The 23,920-nt window shown below is 38.1% G+C and overlaps 2 protein-coding genes across 7 annotated transcripts in view; one reads left to right on the top strand and one right to left on the bottom strand.

The window, feature by feature from the left end:
- The window catches only part of Sclt1 (sodium channel and clathrin linker 1), a 133,667-nt gene extending 128,646 nt beyond the window's left edge, over positions 1 to 5,021 (bottom strand). Inside the window, exon 1 of one of the 2 annotated variants that reach the window (XM_021226894.2) lies at positions 4,818 to 5,021. In XM_021226894.2, coding sequence (XP_021082553.1) covers positions 4,818 to 4,851 — 34 coding nt within the window. In that variant the 5' untranslated portion in view covers positions 4,852 to 5,021. The remainder of the gene's footprint in view (positions 1 to 4,817) is intronic. The other variant, XM_005069675.4, reaches the window with a different exon arrangement.
- A 363-nt stretch (positions 5,022 to 5,384) lies between these two features.
- On the top strand, positions 5,385 to 22,981 carry CUNH4orf33 (chromosome unknown C4orf33 homolog). 5 transcript variants are annotated; one of them, XR_005880379.1, is made up of 9 exons: positions 5,481 to 5,798; positions 7,675 to 7,804; positions 11,578 to 11,758; positions 13,622 to 13,682; positions 16,564 to 16,615; positions 16,702 to 16,901; positions 20,029 to 20,187; positions 21,976 to 22,062; positions 22,942 to 22,981. XR_005880379.1 is itself a non-coding variant. In XM_021226892.2 (7 exons), exons 3-7 carry the CDS (start codon positions 11,578 to 11,580, stop codon positions 20,132 to 20,134), a joined length of 600 nt encoding a protein of 199 aa, XP_021082551.1. In that variant the 5' UTR covers positions 5,385 to 5,464; positions 7,675 to 7,804; the 3' UTR covers positions 20,135 to 22,608. The 5 variants fall into 5 exon arrangements, 3 of the variants coding, with proteins under 3 accessions (XP_021082551.1, XP_040610388.1, XP_021082552.1); XR_005880378.1 differs by lacking the exon at positions 22,942 to 22,981 and having other exon boundaries at positions 21,976 to 22,608; XM_021226892.2 differs by lacking the exons at positions 5,481 to 5,798; positions 22,942 to 22,981 and adding an exon at positions 5,385 to 5,464 and having other exon boundaries at positions 20,029 to 22,608.
- The last annotated feature ends 939 nt before the right edge of the window (positions 22,982 to 23,920 follow it).

The following is a 23,920-nucleotide window of genomic DNA, read 5'->3' as shown; positions in this document are numbered from 1 at the left end:
AAGATTCACAGAAAGAAGAAACTCAGTTACATGTGTGCAAACTACTCCAGAAAACACAAAGAAAATCAGGAAGTAAATTTAATAATGTTGCTAGTTACAAGGCCAAAATGCAAAAGATTAATCATTAATATATAGTGACACTACAAATTTTAAATAATCAAAGATAGTCATTTCTAGTATCATTAAAAATAACTCTCACAAACGGAGTATAAAATTCCTACACAAAAACATTTTTGTATTTGATAAATTAATCAGTAGAATTAAAGGCCTAAAGAAGTGAAAAGAGAATTCACAGTTTTAAGTCTGTCTCCTAAAGTCAGTTTTCCCCAAATTGGTCTATACTTAATGAAATTTCAATCAATATTCAAAAATACTGTTACAGGAACTGAAAGGCCAATTCTGAAAGGAAATAGAGAACTAAGAAAACCTTCCTTATAAAAGAAGAAAAAGAGGACAGGCTAGCTCTATCAGATAGCAGCATGCATTATAAGGTTACAATTTACAGAGCATGATGGTGATAAGAGAAAATGTTCCATCCCTGTGGTAAAATCCCCAGAAAAAGAACTTGAAGAGAGTTTATTGTGGCTCGAGGTTTCAGCTCAGTCGCTTGGCTCTGCTGTTACAGGCCAGGGGTAAGAAGGAGCATCATTTATCCCAGCAGGGACTGAGGTGAAGCAGGGCTATCAGTGGCAGCCAGGAAGCAAGGAGAAAGAGCCAGGGGCTAGGGGCAAAATACATCTTTCTCAAGGAAATTCACAGACACTGACTTCCTCCCGTTAGACCCCACCTCCTACAAGCATCAACAGATGAGACTAAGCTTTTACCACATGGCCTTCGGAACACACTTAAGAGTCAAACCATGTAAAAGACTAAACAAAATTTGTCAATTAATATAATGACACATACTTATGCATTTATGGTAATAAGTGGGGATCAAAGGGGTACTCAGGAACTGGGGCAGCAGTAGATGGAGAACGGGTTATCTTTCTGGTTATGGATCTAGGTCAAGCAGACTACTGAGGGAAAATAATTTAATATTCACAAAAATCAATTCCAAGTGAACTGTAGATCTAAATACAAAATAATAAATTTGCAGAAAAGAACCAAGAAACAATTCTATAACCTAAGACTTTTTAAATTAAAGCAAAGCAAAAAAAAAAAAAAAAAAAAGAAAGAAAGCAAAAAGAAACAAACATTTGTGGTGGTTTAAAAAGGCATGGCCCCCACAGTCTCACATGACAAGGAGGTGGAGTCCTGTTGGAGAAGGTGTGTCACTGGTGTGGGCTCTGAGGTTTCAAAAGCCAGTCATTCCCTCTCTGTCTTGTGCTTGGGATCAAGATGTGCACACTCAGCTACCACTCTAACTAACACCTAACACCATGCCTGCTGCCCTGCTCCTCACCATGACAGTTATAACCCTCGGGAACAGTAAACCCCCATATAAACATTTCTTGTATAAATTGCCTTGGTCATGGTGTCACATCAGAGCAAATACGAAAGTAAGACAACATTTAAAACAAAAAATACCAACAAACTGGACTAACATATAATTAAGAACTTACATTCATTAAAAAAAGAACATTAAGAAAATAAAAACACAAATAGAAAACATTTCCAAGATCTATAATTGTCAAAGACAGTGTATTTAGAATAAAGAATTTCTAATCAGTCGAGAAACAGAAAAAATGGTTCAGTATACAAAAAAAAGTTCTGAAAAGTTTAACTAACTGAAAAGGAGCTCAGTAGACATCAGGAAAGTATAAATTAAAATTAGTATAAATTAAAATTCAAGACTGGTGAAAAGAAGGGCTGGCTGGGGAAAAAGCTCAGTTGGTAAAGTGCTTGCTTTTCGGGCTCCAGTCCTGAGTTCAATTCACAGAGTCCACATAAGAAAAGTAGGCCTTGGGGAAACACCCTTGCAATTTCAGTGTTGGGGAGCTGGAAACAGAGAGCCCCGGGGCTTCCTAACCAATCAGCCTGGGCTATTTGGCAAGGTCTTGTCCTGTCAGAGAATCTGTCTCAAAAAAGAAAGAAAGAAGGAAAGAGAAGAGTGGGGGAGGAAAAGTGTGAAAGAAAGAAGGAAAGAAAGAAAGTTCAAAGCCTGAGGAATGACATCAGATGTCCTCTGACCTCCACAAAGACACATGTTTGCAACCACACAGAGACTGGTAAATATGTGGACCAAACTGAATTTCCATACATTGCTGATGGGAGTTTAAAATCACTAAACTTCAAAATTAAATACAAACACAATTCTTGGCAATATAACCAACTAAAATGTGTGTGACTGAGCACAAGAACCATGACAAAAAAAAAAAAAACAAGCAAACAAAGAACCAACCAACCAAAAAAGCAACAGTACTATTCCTAGTGACCCAACTAACTTAAACTATCTCAGACATCTATCAAAATAATAGATATATGATTCATTAAAAACTGCCAAGTGTGTATGTAATTAAAATGAACTAATTCTATCTATATGTAATGATACAGATAAATTAAAAAAATATGAATGAGGCACAGAAGAATATATGGTTCATGATCTTTTAAAAACTAAAACACAGAAAAAACTAAGTTAAGGAATAAAATTAAAGACAGTGGCTATCTTTCACTATCTTTGAGGAAGAGGGAGGGATAATTTTTGGGGGGGTTCTAGCCATTCCCATTTCTAGACCTGAATTGTATTACAAGAATTTTTCAGTTTGCAATGATGCACTTAGCTTACTTGTTTTCTTTTGTGTATATGTTATAAACAAATGCACATAAATATGCAAATGCACTAACCAGTTGCATTTGTAATTTTTGGAGATATTGGTGGCATCATGTAATACTCAAGTTTATTAACGTATCATTTTCTTTTACTAAAAGTCAAATCTATCAAAGAAATCCTCCTGTACCCTGAAGACATAGAGATATAATCTTAAGGATTTTTTTAAAAAATTAAAGATTGTATTTTGTTTGAGGCCAATCTGGGCTACACAGAAAATCTATGGCTAGATCTTCCCAAAACAAAAAAACCAAAACCAAATGGAACGAGTGAGAAGACTGACAGAAGTCAATGCAGAGAACGACATCCACCTGTATTTCAGCACACAGTTTGAGTGGGTGTGGCTAGGACCACTCACACCTTTAACTAGAACATGAGGTTTTCATCTCTTCATACCAACCTTACAATTCCACTCTCCCTTTTCCTGAATACACAGATTTCAAGGCTTTGCTGTTTGTTCAAGAACTTCTTCCACTATGCTTGTCTTTTACTGAACTACCATTCAGTTTTCAATTAAAATAAATAAATTGTCTTACTTAGGGCTTGCTAGTATTTGGAACTCAGTTTTTAATCTAAGAATTATGGTTGCTTTATTCTTCTAACCCTCCACCAAGCAAAACTCACTCATACAATTCCTGTCCCACATCAGATTGTGGCCAGTTACTCATCTTTATGGAGTGCGGTTTTCTTCACTTCAAACTGAAGCAATAACACTATTGTTGTAGTGTAGTGATTTTAGTGTGCGTGTGTGTGTGTGTGTGTGTGTGGAGGAGAGAGAGACAGGGAGGGAGAGAGAGACAGAGAGAGAGAGAGAGAGAGAGAGAGAGAGAGAGAGAGAGAGAGAGAGAGAGAGAGAGAGAGAGAGAGAGAGAGAGAGAGAAAGAGAGAGAGAGCACCAGAGCCCACGGGATATTTAACATGTACTAGTTACCATGCTAAGGGTTTCATCTGTATCATCCTAATTAAGTCCCACAACAACATAGAACTAGGGTTTACACTCACGAGTGAAAAGCAATGAAAACAAAACCAGAGACACAGGAAGCTAAGAATTTTCCCAAGATCAAACTTAGGAAGTGTGAGAGCTAGACAAACAAATTTAGAGATTATGTCCTTAACCCCTGGGCTATGATGCTTCCAATACAGAGCTCAGCATGTTTCCCTAACCTTCCCTGTCGCTCTCTTCCTGTTTTCATCTCTCTCAGTCCTCAATCTCCACATCCTCCTTAGATTATTCCTTACCTATGATGGCTGTAGCTAACTGAACTGTAATCCTCAATAAACCTCTATAATCCTGTTCAAGGCAACCTTGCTGTCTTTAAACAAAGCGTACGTTCCAGTCCCTTCAATGCTGCAAATATCTGGGATACCTACACCGTTCTTATCAGTAAACACATATTGATACGTCAAGTTGTCCAAATGGCATCCCCTCTGGCCATGATTTAATCGCTGCGTTATAGTCAATGTTTGTTCAGCATCATGTGTCACATGTTATTCTCCTTTATACCTCGATGTTTGCTCAATAATTGCATCAACTCTACTTGGTAACTGATGCAAACGAGTCAGCAGTTGCCGCGTCAGTGTATTTATGGGATTTATGTATCTCCCTCCGCCAATTACATGCTGAGAGAACAAGAATATCTCCATCCCTCCACCAGCTATGTTTGTACAGCACCTGGCACGTAATAAAACAGTAGCTCAACAAATCTCTATTAAACTAATGACCAGAGCAGTGCCTGCAGGTCCTCAACTGCAGACTTGGAAACTCTTCCTGGCTCATCAGCCCTCGAGTTTCTCCGAGCACAAGAGAAGCATAACAAACCTACTTCGCGTCTAGCTGCCTCCTATGCACGCTTAAGGAATCTACGAGTATTTACCAGCGGTTCTGCTTCGCTAAGTACACACATAATCTCATGTACATCACCAAGCGGACTTAAAGTTTTCTACATATTTCCACGCTGGGACCCAACCACAAACAAAACATATTAGTAGGTCAATGACAGCGACATTGCATCTTACAGATGAATTTTCCACCAGGGCATAGGGCGCTTACTTGGGTCTCTCAGTAAGTCGGATTCTGTGGCCATTTCGATATTTTAGTTTGGAGTTTTCATCACCTTTACCGATTCCTCGAGTGGGGAGGTAAGATTTTTTTTTTAAACAAGCAAACAAAAACAGCCTCCCGCTGTGAGGGCAAACTAAAAGCTAAGGGCTCTCCGGGGCACCGGAACCCCGGCGCGGAGGCATCAGCATCCCACTCACGCGGCGGCGCAGCCCGGCCCGCAGCTCCGCCGAAGCCAGGCGACGCGCATCAGACTCCGCTCGGCCGGACCCGGGCGGGGGCAGGGGCGGCGGGGCGGCGCGCGGCCGGCCGGAGGGAGGGCGACCCTGCGACGCGCTGGGCTCGGCCGCGGCGTCACCGCGGGGCTGAGGGGCGACGCCAGGACCGCGGGGAAGCCCGAGCCGCCGCCGAGTCCACTCGGCCCGCCCTGCGACTTTGAAAGCGGTGCCCCGGACCGTTCCTTGGAGACGGTGACGCCGCGTCCGTCATCACGCGTGCGTCGGCGCGAGCGTCATCCCGCTGCCTCGGGTTGCGGCAGGTGATTGGCTATCTGTCAGGCGCGGGGCGGAGCCCTGAGCGCGCTGGGGGCCGAGTGGCCTCGCTTGGCGCCTTCCGCAGTGCTGCGGCGGGTGTCTGAGGTAGTGTGGCGCAATTTGATTTTTTTTTTTTTATATTTCTTCTCTTCTTTCTTTTTGTAGGACAACCGAAAACTGTGACGGGAGCAGGCACTAGATACATAGTTGCGTTGCTCTGCGTGTCTTGGTTTGGCAGACCCCAGGCGTTTGTGGGGCGTGTGCGGGGAGGGCTGTGGGTCCTGGGGTGAGGGGACTCGGAGTCCTCCGCAAGTGAGCTTGGAGCTGTGGCTTCTAGGTCTGGAAGTAGTGACCCTCCTGCTGCTAGAAAAGAGAGCCCTTGTCGAATGTTTAATCCGGTCACGTAGTCGGGTTTCCGGCTACCCTGCAAACCCTGCAGGTACTTCAAATCTAAGGATAAAATTTTGCAAAAAAAAAAAAAAAGTAAAATTTGTATTGGTAGATAAAATTACCATTTCCACTTTTAAGACGTGGTGTTGTGTGAGTTTGAGCCGTAGAGCTTAAAACACACAAATACACGTACACAAAAATACTGGAGTAAACGACATTAGCAAAAAAAAAAAAAAAAAGCTCACCTATAGTTTATCACTGGCTTTATAGAACCTTTTTAGTTGATTATATATTTACACATTGAAATAAAGGTTCACTAAGTATGTCCTGGTCCTGAGATCTGAGATGGCTTGGTTTGGTTATGAAGTGCTTGCCTGATTTAGGATTCCCAGCACACACACACACACACACACACACACACACACACACGCACGCACGCACGCACGCACGCACGCACATACCAGACAGGGCCCAGCCAGACAGGGCCCTGTGTGCCAGCCAGTACTGGGGAGGTGCAGACAGAAGGTTGGGGCAAAACGGGTGCTCTCTGGCCAGGATCCTAGACAAATTGGAAAACTTCAGGGTCAGTGAGACACTGTCTCAAAAGGTCAGGTATGTTAATAAGATTAGTTTTTCTGGGAGAAAATACCTGGTGAAAAAAAGTTTAAAAATATGTGAATAGCATTTGAGAAAGCAACCCACCTCATCCATACACAGGTGTGAACACTCTTCTGCAGGGACACACACAAAAACAACAAAAGGCAAGTATGTGCCGGATGAAGTTCTGTTAGACTTTCTGTTGAACAACTTCAGAACTTTTGTAACCCTGTACCTATAAACTAGCGTAAAGAGTGTTAGCCTTCTTCCTCTAAAAAGATTAGCTTTAAAATGTCTGTATGTCTGTAATAGCTGTACAAAGGTTTAAATTAGCTTTGAGTAAGTGAAGATTCAACCTGGTCTGGTCTTTAGTGCCCATAAGCTTAACACAAAAACTTAACATTGATTGGGCAAGCTTCACCTCTTCAGTGTAGAATACTTTCTGATGAAACTTCTACTGACTCCTCTCTAAGACAGTGTCCTACATTTGAATGCTGTATTGTAATGTAAGTTGGCATTGTATAAGTAGCTATAAAATTAATACTTACACTCAGCATTAATAAAATATACTGGCACAGAAAAAGCAAAGTGTGACTTCTATATAAAAATGAATGGGTTTTGTCTACATTGAATAGTGAAATAGGACTTTATGTTTGTACTTAACCTGCTTGGTTTTATACCATCATGGTAAAAATAAACACAAATCATTTGAACTTCCATACATTGAAAAATTAATGACAGATTTCACTAGTAATTTTTTTGTTTGTTTTTTGAGACAGTGTTTCTCTGCATTGTTTCGTAGGCTGCCCTGTAACTCGCTCTGTAGACCAGGCTGGCCTCGAACTCACAGAGATCCGCCTGCCTCTGCCTCCAGAGTGCTCAGATTAAAGGCATGGACCACTAGTAATTTTAATAAGTTGACACGAAATAACTAGTATTCTGCAAAATAAACCTGAACAATATACCAAGTTCGAGTGTAAGTAAGCAAGTTTCAAAGCTATCACATCACACCAAAGATTTGAGCCCAGAAAGTGTGGTTTCAGTAGCACAACCTTTAACTACTGGTAGTATAAATTATATCTAATGTTTTAATGTTTATAGTCTCTAGTTGAAATAAATGAATTGTTGCTTTACATATTTTATTATCATCTCAGTGATTTACAGTTTATTTTCAAAAGGTTTTATAATGTTTGTATTGCTGAATTATCCTTCCTTCTTAAAATAGTAAAAGGAGTAAACGCCCAGACTTAAATGGTATAATTAAAAGGCTTCAAATGTTCGTTTTGTATGTCCTTGAAATAATTTCCCTGAAAACTCGGGTTTGTCAGTTTCAGAACTCCGAGTCCTGCCCCCTAGAGCTTGTGCTGGGCGGAGCCTGACAGGGAGCCCTCCTCTAAGACCTGAGCTGGAGACCACAACCAAACTAGAACTAACAGCTTCCGGGTGTGTGTTCTATAGGTATGTCCTTGCATTTTCTCTTTAAAGTCTGTCAGAAGCTCCCACTAAAAACATTTTACTTTCCCTCTGCCTCCAGCTGGCACGGATTCCTCTGACTTCACTTCCTCCTTCCTCCATTTCTTTTAGAAATGTGTGGTGTAATGCAGTAGGCAAACTAAAAAAGAAGTATGTACTGTAGAAAAATTAAAAGATTTTGTTTTGGAAATAAAGGCACTTGGAAATTTTCTATGACAACTGTTTTATTGAAAAAGCATTCTTTAAAATCTTTTTACAGCTTTTTTTTTTGTCTCCTGAATGAATGCTCCAGGAGTCTGTCTCTCTTTTTATTTCCTTATATAGAAATTAAAATGATTGAAGTTTTAAAGTGTATGTTGAGAAAGATAAGCTGAAAGTGAAGACTACAGAGTAACAACCTTGTTTTAAGAATGCCAAAGCAGCTGAAGAGTGTGTGGAGGGATGGGGAACTCCTAGATAATGTTAGTGCTGACTCTGTAAATGTTTCGTCATAGTGCTAGTTAAGAGATTTAGCCTTAAATTGAACTATAAAATATTCTCAAATTGTTCATTTACAACTTTTATTGTGATGAACTCACAAACAGGCAGCTGCTCAAACACACAGTCACACACTCCCACACAACTATGACAGAGTTTAGATAGAAAAACAATTAGCTTATATCCTCTGTGATGACTCAAGTTTCCCTTTGTCTGAATTATGTCTTTCCGAATCACTTAGTATTACTCATTCTTTATCTCCTTTCTGAATGGTACATTATACCCACACTTACAGTTATCTCCATGTATATGTTAAAGGCTGTTCACAAATTTATACATATACATTATATATAATGTATATATACCATAATATATCTTTATTTTTTCAGAATTTCATATATGCATACAATGATTTTGGTTATATTTCTGTCCTTAACTCTTATTAGATCCATTCCTGCCTCTTTACCCCCTTCCAACTTAATTTTCTTTTCAAATAATCACTGCATCTGGTTTGTGATGCTATTATACTCATGCATATGGGGCCATGACTGGATCTGGGTCAATGTACCAGGGGCCACACCCTCAAAGAAAACGCTTTTTCCCCCAGAAGCCATCAACTGTCATTTGCTCCTCACCTAGGGATCAGGTGCATTTGAATCCCTTTCTCTTTCATGCTGAAATGTTGGCTGTCTTGATCTTGTACAGGTCTTGTGCACATAGTCATATCTACTATGAGTTCATGAGTATAATAGTCCTGTCGTGTCTAGAACACACTATTTTGTTCCTGTTCTCCGTGACCTTTGGCTCTTACAATCTTTCTAGCCCTTATTCCTTAATGTTCTAGAGCCTTAGGTAAAGGATGTGATTTAAAGGTCTTATTATATTAATACATAGCATTAACAAGACATTGATGTAACTGACACAGTGGGTTTCTTCTGCTTAAAACTGTACACTCAGAATTTTAGTTGTAGATACCAGAGCAGTATTCATTTGACTTGTAAATATCACCTAGTTAAAGCCTTCGGGCTTAGACTGAGTAATAAATACATATCATGTGGTGTAAGTTATGGGAATCGAAGTGGAAAAGTGCAGCGGTGATAGAGAATGTCAGGATCACTCCAGGTGAGGATGGCCATGGACAGTTAGGATATTTATTTCATCAGCCTATGTGCAAAGAAAGAGAAAGACAGTCGGGGTGAAATCTTAGTAAATAACTAAAGGAGTTGGGAGAAGGTTTAGTTGTCTTGAGCTTATGCTGTTTTCAGATTAACATGTCAGCAACATTATACATTTTAGTTTAATTTTTAAATTGAAAATGGATTTTCCCATATAATCTGATCACCGTTTTCCCTCCCTCATCTCCTCCCATATCCTCCCCACCTCCCTACCCATCCAAATCCACCCCTTCTCTCTCTCTAGAAAACAGAACAAAACAACCCCCCCAAAAGCCCCAAAAAACAACAGCAAAGAAGTATTGAGAAGCAGTTACACACAGAAAACCCATAAAAACACAAAATCGGAAACGATATAAGCAAAAGACCAATAAGATTTAAAAAAGCGCCCAGAGAAAGCATTATAAGACAAAGCAAAACAAAAGCAAGCAAACAAACAAACAAAAAAATCCAAAACCAACCAAACAACCAACCAAATACCTTCCCAAATACTGTTAAGTTCATTTTGAGTTGGTCATATACTACTGGGCATGGTGACTATCCTTAAGAGTTGTTTGTATGTTCAGTGAGACTCCAGTGGAGAAAACTAAATTTTCCTTTCTGAGCAGTTGTCAACTGGAAATGACTTTTTGTTTAGCTTGAACCTGTGCAGACCCTGTTTGGGCTGCCACTGTCTCAGTGAATTTATACAAGTATCAGTCCCTGTTGTGTCTTGAAGGCCTTGTTTCTTGGGTGTCTTTACCCTCGCTGGCTCTTATACAGTCTTTTTGTTTCTGCTTCCATCAAGTTGCCTGAAGTCTGAAGGGAAAGGTTTGATGGAGACATCCATTTCAGACTGTGTGTTCCAAGCTCTCACTGTATGCACATTGTCCAGTTGTGGGTCTGTTTGCTCCCGTCTGCTGCAGGTGGAAGCTTCTCTAGTGATGGTTGAGTGAGGCACGGATCTGTGGGTATAGCAGAGTGTTGTTAGGAGTCATTATTTTGCTATATTCCTTTTGTAGAACAGTAGTATTTGGTTTTCCCCTAGGTCCATGGCCTATCTGGTCCCAGGTTCCTGACCACCCAGGCAATGTCAGATATGTGGGCGTTAAGCCAAATCAAAGATTGGTTTCTGCTACAAGCTTTGTGCCACCATAGCATGTCTTGCAGGCAGGACACCATTGTGGATCAAAGGCTTTGTGGCTGGGTTCATATTTACATTTCTCTTTTGTTGAAGATGCGGTGGTTGTTTTTTTTTTCACTCTGTATTTCTGGCTTCTTATTACAAATCAGGTGTTCATTGGTGTGTAGATTTATGTTTGGGTCTTCAATTCTCTTGAGGAGTTACAGGCAATTAATGACTGCTAAGAAAGGAAGAGTCAGTCTTCCCCAAGGATGAGCCCACTAACTGGTTACTCAATACCAAATAGTGAGCCTAAAAACATGTATGAGTATATGAACAACAATGAATGGACTCAACAGGTAGTATTTTTATATTAGTATATATGAATTAATATACTGAAAATAGAAAAAGAAAACAAGAGAGATAATACATGAAGGTAGAAGGACGGCTTGGAAGTGGAAGAAGGGAACATGGGGAGGTGAGCAAGATATAGTAATAGGGAATTGAAGATGATAAGTATGTATTATATACATGTATGAAATGTCCTAATAAAATCCATTATTTTATACAATTAATAAATGCTATGAAAGTGGAAAATATTTACAGATAATTGATATACACAAATAATGTTATCATCTGTTAAAAACAATGTTGTTTATTAATGAGGTAGATATATTTACTTATTTTTATGTGAAGGATTAATCTTCACTAAATATGGAAAATACATAAACTTGTATAACTAAGTACACTTATAATTTCTTCAGTGGACTTAGTTATAACATTTTACAATGATTTTTGCATACTACAAATAAACAGAGCTACTTCAAGATTAAAAGTCATGAATCTTTTAGACTCCATGATTTGCCACAACCCAGATGGCCGTTTGACTCCTAGGATCTTGTTCTTGTCACTCTACTGCCTACCTGTCTTCTGTTTGGCACTGCAATTTTCAAGTAAAGGACATTGTTACATGTTGTTAACAAATCTGTTTTAATTTGCTTCTTCAGATGGATTTTAGAATTGAATACACTTGGGATGGCTTTCCAGTGAAGCATGAGCCAGTGTGTGTCCGGCTGAGTCCAGGGGAAAAGGGTGTGAAGATGGAAGTTAGTGCTCCATTTTTCAATGATCCTCCAGCTCCTCTTGGAGAAGCAGGAAAGCCTTTCAGTGAACTGTGGAATTACGAAGGTAAGTAGAAGTACTGTATTTTATTACAAACATAAATCTTTTTCTAATAACCTCTCAGAGAACTATTATTTTATCTTGCTGTTAGGAAGTAATATGCTTCTGAACAACTGACATTCAGTTTCTGATCTTGACTACCCATCTGTCATTGTGACTTCCCTCCCATTACCAATGGGTTCCAATATATGAACAGAACAGAGAAAAATGGCATGACAAATACAGATGTTTGTGTTGCTGCCACATTTCCTTCCTTTACTTATGTCATCTTCTCAAAAAAGAGCTCGTTTTTGGAGTTTTTTTCCCCATTTTGTCTTTTAAGAATCTTTAAATTGCCACTTTTACCTAAATAACTTCTTGTATGGAAAATTGAGAATGTGTTACTTACTGGAGAAATTCTGTCAGCATAAGATTTAATATTTACTTTCTGCTCTCAAGTAATCTCACATATCAAATTAAGGCTGAAAGACATGACAGGAAATTAAATGGTTTCAGGTTTGTTCTCTGACTTTCTTGTACTACATCCTCATCAAGCTGCAGGGTTCTTTCTGAAGTACTGTTCATGATGCCATCCCCGTAGATATAAAACACTACATTACATAGAAATTAAGAATTTACTCCAAGATTTCTCAGTCAGGGTATTGGGATTTATTTACTTAGTTAGCACAGAGCCTTGCTTCTAAGTAATCTTTTTTCCTAAGTCTGTGTTTCACTTTGAAACTAGAAGGATTTGTTAACTCTCTAAATGAAAATTTTAATTTACCCTTCAGCTAAGGTTTTTAATGCAAAAAAGCAAATTGTGTTCAAGTATGATCTCATATTTATTTTTAAAATATCTTAAGAGGTAATTTGTTTGTAGAACCTTAGAAAAGGTCTGGCAAGTTTTAGACCAAAATAGAAAGAAAAGGACTGTGGTTTTTTCACTTCATATATTTTGTGCTGTTACTGTAACTGTTTACAAGAAAGATGCATTACATTCTCAATTAACTAATTTTTAAAGCAACTCATCCTCAAAATAACCCTGAAATTAGAATAAAAAGTCACCACTTACAAATAACCAGTAGGTTTTTAATTAGTTTTTTTAATTAGCTGAAAAAACATTTCCAGTCTTGTGGAAGTTGGGACTTGTGGAGCTGGTTATCTCCTCCCGCCGTGTGGACTCTGGGGATCGAACTCGGATCATCAGGGTTGAGCCACCACAGCAGCCTCACCATGCCTCATATTTGGTGTGCCCTTGTTGTAGACAGGTAGTCATTGGCGCACACAGTCACATGCGTGCACATGTCTACATCCACATTTGGCTCATGGCTCCAACCTTTAGTTACTGCTTCATACATATTTCACTGTCTTTGATTTTAATGGCACCATTATATTCTATTACATAGAATGTATGCATCCTGTATTGTACTTTATAAGTTTTGATGAATAGTAGGGGATTTATGTACCAGGAAATAATCTTATGTAAGAAGAGATAGCTGTTTATATCATTTCTAGTTTTTTGAGTCATACTCTGATGGGTAGAATTATATTTAATTTCTTTTTCTAGTTGTCTGATTTGTTTCCTTGGGATAAATTCCAAGAGGAAGATAACTGGGCTAAAGTCCATCTTTGCAGACATGTTGATTTCCCTATGGCCTCACCATCGCTAGGCTTTGTATTTCCTTTGAATTTATAGCAGACTTCTATGGGAAAAATTGAGGGTGACTTATTTCCTATGCTTTTCTTCCAGACTTTGTATTTATTTTTCTCCCTTTCCTACTGGGGATAGTATGATGATTTAAGAAACTTAGTAATTCACTTTATATTAGTAAGGAATAAATTATTTACTGTGTAAGCAAAATAAAATTTCCCATGTTCTGTTTTCATAAGTTGTAGAAGCATTTTTCTTGAACGATACAACTGAGCAGTATTTAGAAGTTGAACTTTGTCCGTAAGTATAAACTGTTTTATTAAACTATTACTACATGATTTGAACATTTTTGTTTTCTAGTTATAAGTAGTAAGTTCAGCTACATAGTGGTAATATTAACGTGTATCAATTTTAAATCTCTATTGTCTTGTACAATGCATACTTTTAGAATTTATGTTTAGATTATATCCTACATGTTTGAGTGTATATGTTGATGTGATTTTTTTGGTTTATCGATATAAATGATTTTGTAATAAACGTGATAATTTTTTTACAAAGTGGAAAACAGTACCAATAAATCATTACTTTATATGTTTGCACTATTATATATTAACTATCTAGAAGTGAAGGGAGAGTTCCTATCCCTAATCAAGACATTATCTTCATATCTAGTTTATTTTATTTGCCAGTTTGTTTTCTAAAGAGAGAAAGAAGGTATGTAGTTAGATTGATGGGGAGAATCTACCAAGAGATAGAAGAAACTGTGGTCTGAATTTATTGTATGAAAAAGTTTATTCTCAATAAAATATGGGAGACATGAAGATATAATGAACTTACAGAAATGTTTCTTTTAGATTTTTGAATGATTAAACTTGAATTTTATGTATTATATAATTTTCATTTAGTTGTCATTCATTCTTTTGAATGAGTAGTATATCATTTTTGCATTTAATGCCCAAGAATATAATTTAAATCATATCAGAATTTTCCAAGACTCACAGTAAAAATATTACCTGTGAGCCACTACACCCAGTTGTCTTGGAATTTCTTTGTCTGAACTTCAATATTTACTTGGGAACTTTCTTTACATGGCGGCAAACTTTTTTTTCTGAACAGATATAAGAAGAGGAAATGTATGATTACTGTTACCTAAATTACAGCATTACTTTTAATACATGAGATGTTTCTATATATTGCTATTATTTATTTTAGATGTCACTTAAATGTTTCTCAGTATCAGTGTCCAGTAGTCTTTGTTCCTTTGTAGACTGACAATCGAGCTACAATTAATCCACATGAAACTTGGTAGTTGTTTGTTTTGTTTTGTTTTTTGCTAACTCTAACATGGAAAATGCATTTATTTGCAATTGTTTTTGTTGTGGTTTGTTTTCTGAGACTAGGTCTATCTATGCAGTCCTGGCTAGGGTGGCATTCACAAAAATCACCTGCCTCTGCCTTCAAGTGCTGGGATTGAAGATGCATACTACCACATGAGGCCTGCATTATCTTTTTTAAAATCAGAATAATTAGATATGTTTTCATATTATCTTTCAGCTAGCATGTTAAAATATTTTGTTAAAACCATGATTAGTTCTTAATAACTATCATGAAAAGTCAGACAATTTTAACTATCATGTACTGACTTTTGTCCCACAGTCTAGAAAAAAAGACAAACATTTTTAATTTGACTAAAAGACAACAAAGTATTTGGATTTACCAAAACTTTCAAGTTTACAAAGTACTTATTCTTTTATTTTAGATATGTGTATGTATGTGTTCGTGTGCATATGTGCCCCATGTCTAGTATGTGGAGGTCCGTTCTCTCTACCAAGTGGGTTCTTGGAATTGAACTTAGGCCATCAGACTTGGCAGCAATCTCCTTTATCTGTGGAGCCATCTCACTGGTGTCTGCAGTTTTTTATTATTAATTATTATTATTATTATATTGTATCGGATTATTTTCATGAAGTGGCAATCTAACATTGGATAAATAGAAAAACAGTTTTCCATTAAGAAAAAAACTGAATGGTAGCCATTGAGTATAAAAGTTTTTAAAATTAAGATGCTCAGGTATTTTGGTTTCCTATACATCAGGATAGTTAATAATCATGGTTTTGTCTCAGGCAGTCAATTCCTGTACTGGTTAATTAGCAGCTAGAAAAACAGCAAGAAAAACATGGTTGTAATTTGCAAGAAGTTTTACGCATCCTAGGATCCTTCCAAAGCCCCATAAAAACATCAAAATTAATCAGAGGATTTTTAAATGGAAAGCATTACTTGTCTTCTGTTGGAGTACTTTATTGCAGAAAATCTTCCCTCTAAAAGCTCACAAAGGGCCATCTGGGTGAAAATGTTTGATAGACTTCCAGAGGCGGAAAATTTGCTTCATGTAAATACATGCAATCCATTGCTTCTTACAGACTCCGATAATCCCACTTACTCATTCCCATTAGAATTTCCTTTTGAGGAAATATTATGCTTGCTTTTGGAGATTTGACATTGGTGCCTGAGCAAATGGTAGAAAGCTGGGAAACAGATGGCAAACTGTTCAAGGATAGCAGTGTGAAAAAACAAACAGGTTAAAGTCTGTGCCTTGTTCGCTAGTTTTGGACAATGTATATTTTACATCTTCTACCTTCCTAATGGGCCTCAAGGAAGTTTCTTACAGAAATAACCATTAGTTAAGCTGTTATGTTAGGGCTTGGAAATCAGCTCCAGCTTTCCTTGGAGTGCTTTAGTTGTTGCAGCTGTTGTTATTTTAAACTCCTAAGTATCATGATTATCTCTTTTTTCTTACATTGTGTTAATCTAACCAAATGAAGTATTTTATATAATTTCCTATCTAAAGAATATGAAAAGCAGGGGCCAGTGAAATTGCTCAGTGGGTAACGAATATGAAAAGTAGTGTTAGCCAGTGAAATGCTATGATTTGTCAGCAGTTGTTTATGAAACAGTAATTCCAAAGTTGCAGCTTCTAAATAATTGACACACTGGCTCTCCCTATAGTTATCCAATATTATACTGCACTTTTTATTTATTTGGAAATTTAGCTACAAGTACATATATTATAGTTAGAAAAGAAAATAACAGACTATAGAAATGACAGACTATAGAAATGATCCCTGAAAGTATAATCTTAATTGTTATTCTTTAACACTCATGAGGAATCTTAATTCTACAGACATGGACAGCATTTAGTTCTTTTACTCTCTGGAAGAAGAAATGTTTGGAAAGTGAGTAAATAAACATATGAAACTAAACCTATAATGCACAGCATGTGTACCTATAAGTTTAAATTTGCCTTTAATGTTTCTCATAGAAAGAGCTCGCATTATCATTCAAAGTGTTCAGAGGAGAGACAAACTGGAAAGGCATAGCTTTTCTTCCTTGGAGTTATTTTCCACCAAATGTGACAAAATTCAACTCATTTGCCATCCATGGGTCAAATGATAAAAGAAGTTATGAAGCCCTTTACCCAGTGCCACAGCATGAACTCCACCAAGGACAAAGACCTGATTTGTAAGTAGAAAATAAGTGGAGGTACATTCAAACTACAGAATTTTGGGAATTACTTTTTTTTGTTTTTTTAGACAGGGTTTCTGTGTGTAACCCTAGCTGTTGTGAAACTCGTTCCATAGACTCAGACTCTGAGATCTGCTTGCCTCTGCATCCCTAGTGCTGGAATTAGTTCTTGGTGGAGCAGTAGTAACACCTGATAGTTGAATATGGAATATATATGAGTACATAATAAGGACCCTCCTGACCCTCAACTTTTGACTAAGGTAGGGCATCTCATTATTTTCAGCAAAGTAGTCTTTCATGATTATATAAGAAGAATACCAGTGAGTTTACATCAGCTGATACTGTTTTTTTTCAAGCAAGCTTATCTGTGCTATATTTTTTTCATAAACTACAGACCCAAATAATTTCTTTTCTCCACATTCTGATCCAAGTCCTCCAGATCCTTACTTAAAAGACAAAAAAAACAAAAAAAGGCAAAACAAGCAACCAAACAACAGCAACAACAACAAAGCTACCCCCACACATCTGTCCCGCGGGCAATCAGTGCCAGGAGAAGTAAAGTGTTTGCTCAGAGTACTATACATTGCCCATAAGTCCTCTCGGTGAAGGTGAGGGTCCTGAGCCCACTGCGATGCAGTAAGTGCTGGACAGCAGAGGAAGGAGCAACGCTTTGACTAATGTAAAGGAGGGTTTTGACTTGTGTGCTAAAGAATGGTAACACACAATGGGGAGACTAAAACGGGGAGCATTTTGGGTAAAGATGGGACATTACCATCACACTCCTTGCCTTACGTAGAGCATACAAGCCAGTCAAAGATGGTGCTAAGGCGAAGCCAGATGGGTGAGTTCAGAGTTGTTTACAAAACGATTATTGGGTTGCCTAGATCGAACCAGATGAGGCCACCGCATGAACAGCTCATGTTCACTAGGTAAAGCATAGGGCACCTAGGCACATGATAGGCTGATCTTTAGAACCATTGGCTGGCTGTTGTCACACCCTCCCCCCATTGCAGGCTTTTTCCCTTAAAAGATGCTTGCTGTGTGGTAATAAACTAGTTCCTGCTTGACTAGATTCCCTGCTGTGCCTGATTGTCTCTAGGGTTCTTGGAGGCTGGGGAATGGGAGAGCAGTGCCCTTTCTCTTCTTATGACCCAGCTCAACTTTCTGTGCTTGGGCTTAGACCCTTCAGCTGATACTGTTATGCCTTCAATTTAATATATGATCCTTTTCCTAGATATTATAATAGCCAGAGGGATCTGTGTTTTGTAGTGTGGATAGAGGGATTATAAATTATTTTCTTTGTTACTAAAGAACTTGTACTTAGTCACATCACTGTTCTCTTGGTTGCCTCATTAGAATAAGAGTACCAACTATGTTTCTAGGCAACCATGCTTGTGATAAAACGTCTTAATTGGTAAATGACATCTGCATTAAGTAATTCTGAGTGACCTATAAATATGTGGTAGAGACAGTGTGGCTTAGGGATTCCTCTTTAACAGTTATGTTATCTGTGGGAACTCAAGTTTATGCCCTCTGAGTGGTTGTCAGAGGTCATGACTCCTGCGAGGCAACAGATAGTTAAGCCATGGTACCTTCAACACTTGTCCCATTTTAGTCTTGTTTCCTGGCATCTGAATCTGTCATGTTGGAAGAACATAGCGCCTTCTGAATGCTTCATGCATTACTCTGAGGACTAGTCCCTTAAAGAGGGAAACTCAGTACTCTCTTAGGGCAGACTTTGTTTTCTTCTTCCTGTCTCTTAGTGTACTCAGTGTGGTCAGCACTGGGGAGTCTGGATGTTTAGCAGAGCCTAGCAAAGACATCCTAGTGGGCAGCACCATGCTTGCTAGAAATCCCTGCCTTTTTCCCTTTAGAATATGACGCCCCCTTTCTTCCGCACATTCAACTTCTCTTGCTTTTACTGAACTCTTTTTTTCTCTCATTTCCTCTGGCAGATACCTGTATTCTGCATGACACACTTAAACATCTACTTTGCCTTTCTCCTAGTCCTGACTCGTTCTGCCTAGCTTTTTTTCTGTGTTTCTTCCTTCCCTATTGATCCTTGGCATCTTTCTCTGGGATTTATTGATGTAACTAAACTGGTTCATCCTGGCCAGGTGGGCAGAAGGGAATAGAAATCTAGGTGCCACCTACTGAGAGCCATCATACTAAGGTGATGTGCTAGTACCTTTGCAGGGACATATGAATGTACATTGACTAGGAAGGAAGCATGGCAGAGCGATTTCCTATAGCTCAGAGCTTTACTGAAGCACAGGTGAAAGCCTTTCTTTACTCACTAAGCCACAAGAGAACACTTTAGAATAGTAATGACTTTTCTGAAACGAAAACAAGATTATCACTCTTCTATGTTAGCCTCCTTTACATTGGCAGAGAAAGAACACACATCTGTCTCTGTCCTTTATTCACCAGAACTTATGAAAGTTTGAATATAAAAACATAGTCAAGAACTTAAAATTGGCTTACAGCTAAAATGAGTTAAACTGTTCTCTCTCTCTCTCTCTCTCTCTCTCTCTCTCTGTGTGTGTGTGTGTGTGTGTCTCTGTGTGTGTGTGTGTGTGCGCGCACGCGCGCGCATGTGCTTGTGCAGGTAGACTCTGAAAGATACCTTCATGTGTTGTTCTTCTGCAGCACTGTCTACCTCATTTGGTACAGGGTCTCTCATTGGCCTTGGAGCTTACTAAGAGCAGGCTGACTGGCCAGTGAGCCACAGGTATCATCCTGTGTCTGCCTTCCCTGTACTGGATTTACAAGTGAGCACCACTACACCTGGCATTTTTATGTGCATTACGATAATGGGATTCGTATTTCTTTAGCAGATACTTTACTGAGCCCCTTGAGAGCTGATATTTACTTTTCCCCTGAGCTGTGAGGGAGCTATGTGTAGAATTGAAGAAGACTGCTTTGAAATATGGGTGAATGTTTTTAGAACTGAGTATTTGATAGCTACAATAAGAAAATTGTACATAGAGAATACATTTAACATTTGTTATTCCTTAAAATGGAATGCTGTACTATCACCAGTGTGACAAAACAAATAGCTCTATAGGACCACAATTTCACAAATGCATAATTCATTTCAGTTTCTTCCTTTTTTTACTTTTAGCCACCGTCTAGAATATTTCAAGCCTTTCAGTTTTAACACCCCGCTTGGAGAAGAATGGAAGCAGCCAGAATCAGACTTGTGGCTAATAGAGAAACCTGATATGTAGAAGTATAGTAGATAACCAACCATGTCAATCATTTCTCCTCTGTATTTTTTAAGGTAATCTAATAAGATATGTAAACACATTTCAACAACAAACATTTTAACAGATGTCACTAAAATGTATCTCTGTGGCAAATTATATGTGACTAACAAAGAAATTGAAATTATGTGTAATGTAAAGTAATTTTTACTTAAATATCCTGTTCATCCTTGAAATTAGTAGAAAACAATAATCTATTTCAGTTGATGAGATGGTCTATATCTGTTAAGTCATCAAGATAGAAGATTTATTTAACTAGATATTTTTACTGTATAGGAAGAAATGAAATAGTCTTTTTTTTTTTTTTTTTTGGTTTTTCGAGACAGGGTTTCTCTGTGGCTTTGGAGGCTGTCCTGGAACTAGCTCTTGTAGACCAGGCTGGCCTCGAACTCACAGAGATCCGCCTGCCTCTGCCTCCCGAGTGCTAGGATTAAAGGCGTGCGCCACCAACGCCCGGCCTGAAATAGTCTTGAATCCTGGAAATAGAGTTGCTACTTTTACTTACAGATAAGTAATATTTTCTTAATGCTTTTAACCAAGATGTCAGAAATCTTCATTTGATTTTTGAAGTGTCAAACATTCCTGGTTGAAGTTAGACTCAAATATAATAAATCAATAGCCCCTGTTACATAAATGGATCATGCAAACAAAAATGCCAACATAAGGAGCCTCATAGTGAAACTGCACCACAGATCAAATAGACACAGCTGCAGAGTGCTCCACCAACAGCTGCAAAATGAACTTTATTTTCAGGGGCTCATCACTTTCCAGAATAAGACTAGTAACATGTTTGTTGCAATTCAGATGGCTGTAGCTGCTTGGGTTATCTATACCAGAAGACTTTTAGATCTGATAAATCAATTCAGCCAAGTGGCACATAGAGCAGTCAGCATATATGCAGAAATAATAGCGTTCCCCCCCACCACCACCAATAACCAATTACCAAGAAAGAAATCAGGAAAGCAGTCTCATTCACAGCAAAAAGAATATCTAGGAACAAGCCTTGTGCATTAGTTGCATTTCTCCCTGTAGTTACAAGATAATTGACAAAAATAATTCTGAAGGAGGATATAGTCCATCATGATGAGGAAAGCATGACAACAAGAATGTGAGGTGACTGGTCACATTGTGTCTACAGTCAGAAAACAGTAAGATAGCTATCCTTAAAAAAGTAACAAATGCCAGTGAAGGTAAGGAGAAGGACGGCCCTTGTTTACTAGCCATAAGGATTTGTATTAGTCCTGTCAACTGTGGAAATCAGTATGGAGATTCAGAAACACTGGAAATAGAGCTATCATATGATCCAGCTCTACTAGTTCTGAGTACATCCCCGGGGGAATTCAAATCAGCATAATTCAGAGACACCTGCATAGCTGTGTTCATCACAGTTTCAAGCTATGGCATCAGTCTAGGTGTCTGTCGACTGATGAATGAATAAAGAACACACACACACACACACACACACACACACACGAGACAGAGACAGAAATGACATACTATTCAGCCAGAAGAAGAACAAAATCATGCCATTTTCAGGAAAATGGAAGAAAATTAAGTCAGACTCATGGTTTTTCCTTATCTATGAAAGTTAAGCAAAGCAAAACATCTGAATATTGGACAGTATCTTATTAGAAATGTGGAAGATGATTTAAGGAGAGGATAGGGATAGGAAAAAGATGTGGTGGGGAATAAAAATGTCCACAGCTGTATGCATGTATAAATATGCCAAAGTAAAATCCACTATCCTGTGTAATTAATATATACAAATTAAAAGTCTAGAACTCACAAATTTTGTACTGTTTCAGAGCTTGCCTTCTAATAAGGTCTGTGAACTTCTGCATCATATTTAGTCCTTCTCAACATCATTAGCTCAGAGGCCAGACTCACAGAAGGTAAAGTTTATCACTTAAACACTTTTTTGCCTATCAACGGTATAGTTTCCCCATCTCCTTCCATTAAAAAAAAAAAGATTATTTGTGTGTGTGTTTGTTGCTATTGTTGCTTCTTTTATAACAGAAGCTGAAATTCTAGAGCCTTTTCTTGGAAATGTTATTTCCACAAAAACAAAGCCCCCCCCTGTATTTTCCCAGATTCCTTTGCAGGTAGTATGGCCATGGAATGGTTTGTGTCATGTGCTGTATAACAACATTTTGATTAGTAACAGACTGCTGGTGCTGCTTTTGTAACGCTCTACTTGAGCTGAAATGTGATAACATAGCCATTGTAATATTATGGCACAATGTACTACATGTCTGTGGTAATATTTACATAAAGAAACCTACTGAACTGCCAGTTGTATCAAATATAACAATGTGTATGGCACAAAATGCTTGACAATGATGATAAATGACTGTGTGACTTGCTTATGAATTTAGTATACTGTACTTTCATCATCATTTTGGAGCATATTTCTTATTAAAAGTTTTATGGTAGAATAATATGCTTTGTTATGTAAGCAGCAGCTTTAAGCCCCTAATTTTGAAGGCATTTCTTGATAGCATCAATAGGTCACATTAGATGATACTGAGTTTACATAAGCGTACACTATAAACTTGTACTTGTGTTGCAGGATTCCCACCTGGGGCCCTGTCGGCACTTTAACCCCCAAAATAACACACAGAGACTCTATTAGTTACAATGCTGTCAGCCAATATCCAGGGCTTCTCATTGGCTAGTTCTGTTTTAAGTATTAACCCATGACTACTAATATATATTTCTATAAGGACTTATCTTTCTGACGACAGCATCCTGATGTGTTCTCTCTTCTACAGGATCACATGGTGACCCCCCACACTTGACTACATTTCCAAGAATCCTCCTCAACTCCTAGTCCCGCCTATCTTGCTTCCTCATTGGCCAACAGTGCTTTATTCATTAACCAGTAAGAGAAACATATACATAGAAGGACTTCCCCCATCACACTTGAGATAAAAATCAAATATGGATGTGTCTCTGGGAAAATGCCCATGCTATTAAGTGACATGAGGCTGTATTTGGTCTTAGGTGGGGCTTGAAGAAAAGTTATTTCAATCTGGGGCTATGCCTCAGTGGGAGAGTATATAGCTAGTATGTGCTTGCTTCATTTCAATTCCCAGCAGGGTGAAAAGAAAAATGTTGAAAGAAGAAAGCTATTATAAAAACTAACTCAGTACTTTTTCTCCTTTTCCCTTCGACTGCTTGTCTATGAATTTACCCAGCATTTTTGACCCTATGGAGACAACCCTGGGAGAATTTCATAAAAAGACAGAGGAAGAACAGTAGTGTCATATATCAAAACTGGACTGCCTACCAGCAGACTTGTTAAATGGAGAAAAATTGTCTAATATGTTCACAAAACTAAAAAAATAACTGTTTCTATCATATTTAGTCAAATGATATTCCCAACTTCCAGTTAGATTGGAAATGTCAGTTGGGTTCTCTTCCTAAAGTCACATACAGTTTCACTAACTATCTCTCTTATTTAACATTGTATGAAACATTTTAGCCAGTTCAGTGAAAGTATGTTAGAGGAATAGAAGACACGTGTTATAAGGAAATGAGTTAAAATATTTTCAAATGTAGGATTTACATTTAAATGATCATAATGTAAGAGCTGGGGGTGTGTCTTAGTGGAGAACTTATCCATCATGTCAGAAGCTCTGGGATTAATTTCTAGCACTGTAGCAACATATAATTAATAATAAATAAAATCAGTGACTGGAGGGATGGCTCAATAGTAAGAAACCTTGCTGTTCTTTCAGAGGACCCTGG

The sequence above is a fragment of the Mesocricetus auratus genome, unplaced genomic scaffold (genome assembly GCF_017639785.1).
Source record: "Mesocricetus auratus isolate SY011 unplaced genomic scaffold, BCM_Maur_2.0 Super-Scaffold_100011, whole genome shotgun sequence".
Classification (NCBI taxonomy): Eukaryota; Metazoa; Chordata; class Mammalia; order Rodentia; family Cricetidae; genus Mesocricetus; species Mesocricetus auratus.
Note: the sequence above shows the minus strand (reverse complement) of the source record. Positions and strands in the feature narration are given on the sequence as shown.

Excerpts from the sequence above, each read along its gene's own strand:
- CUNH4orf33 (XM_021226892.2), top strand. The coding sequence starts at position 11,578 with ATGGATTTTAGAATTGAATACACTTGGGATGGCTTTCCAGTGAAGCAT. Across the intron at positions 11,759-13,621 it reads TGAACTGTGGAATTACGAAG|TTGTAGAAGCATTTTTCTTG; the intron begins GTAAGTAGAAGT and ends TGTTTTCATAAG. Across the intron at positions 16,902-20,028 it reads CAAGGACAAAGACCTGATTT|CCACCGTCTAGAATATTTCA; the intron begins GTAAGTAGAAAA and ends TTTTACTTTTAG.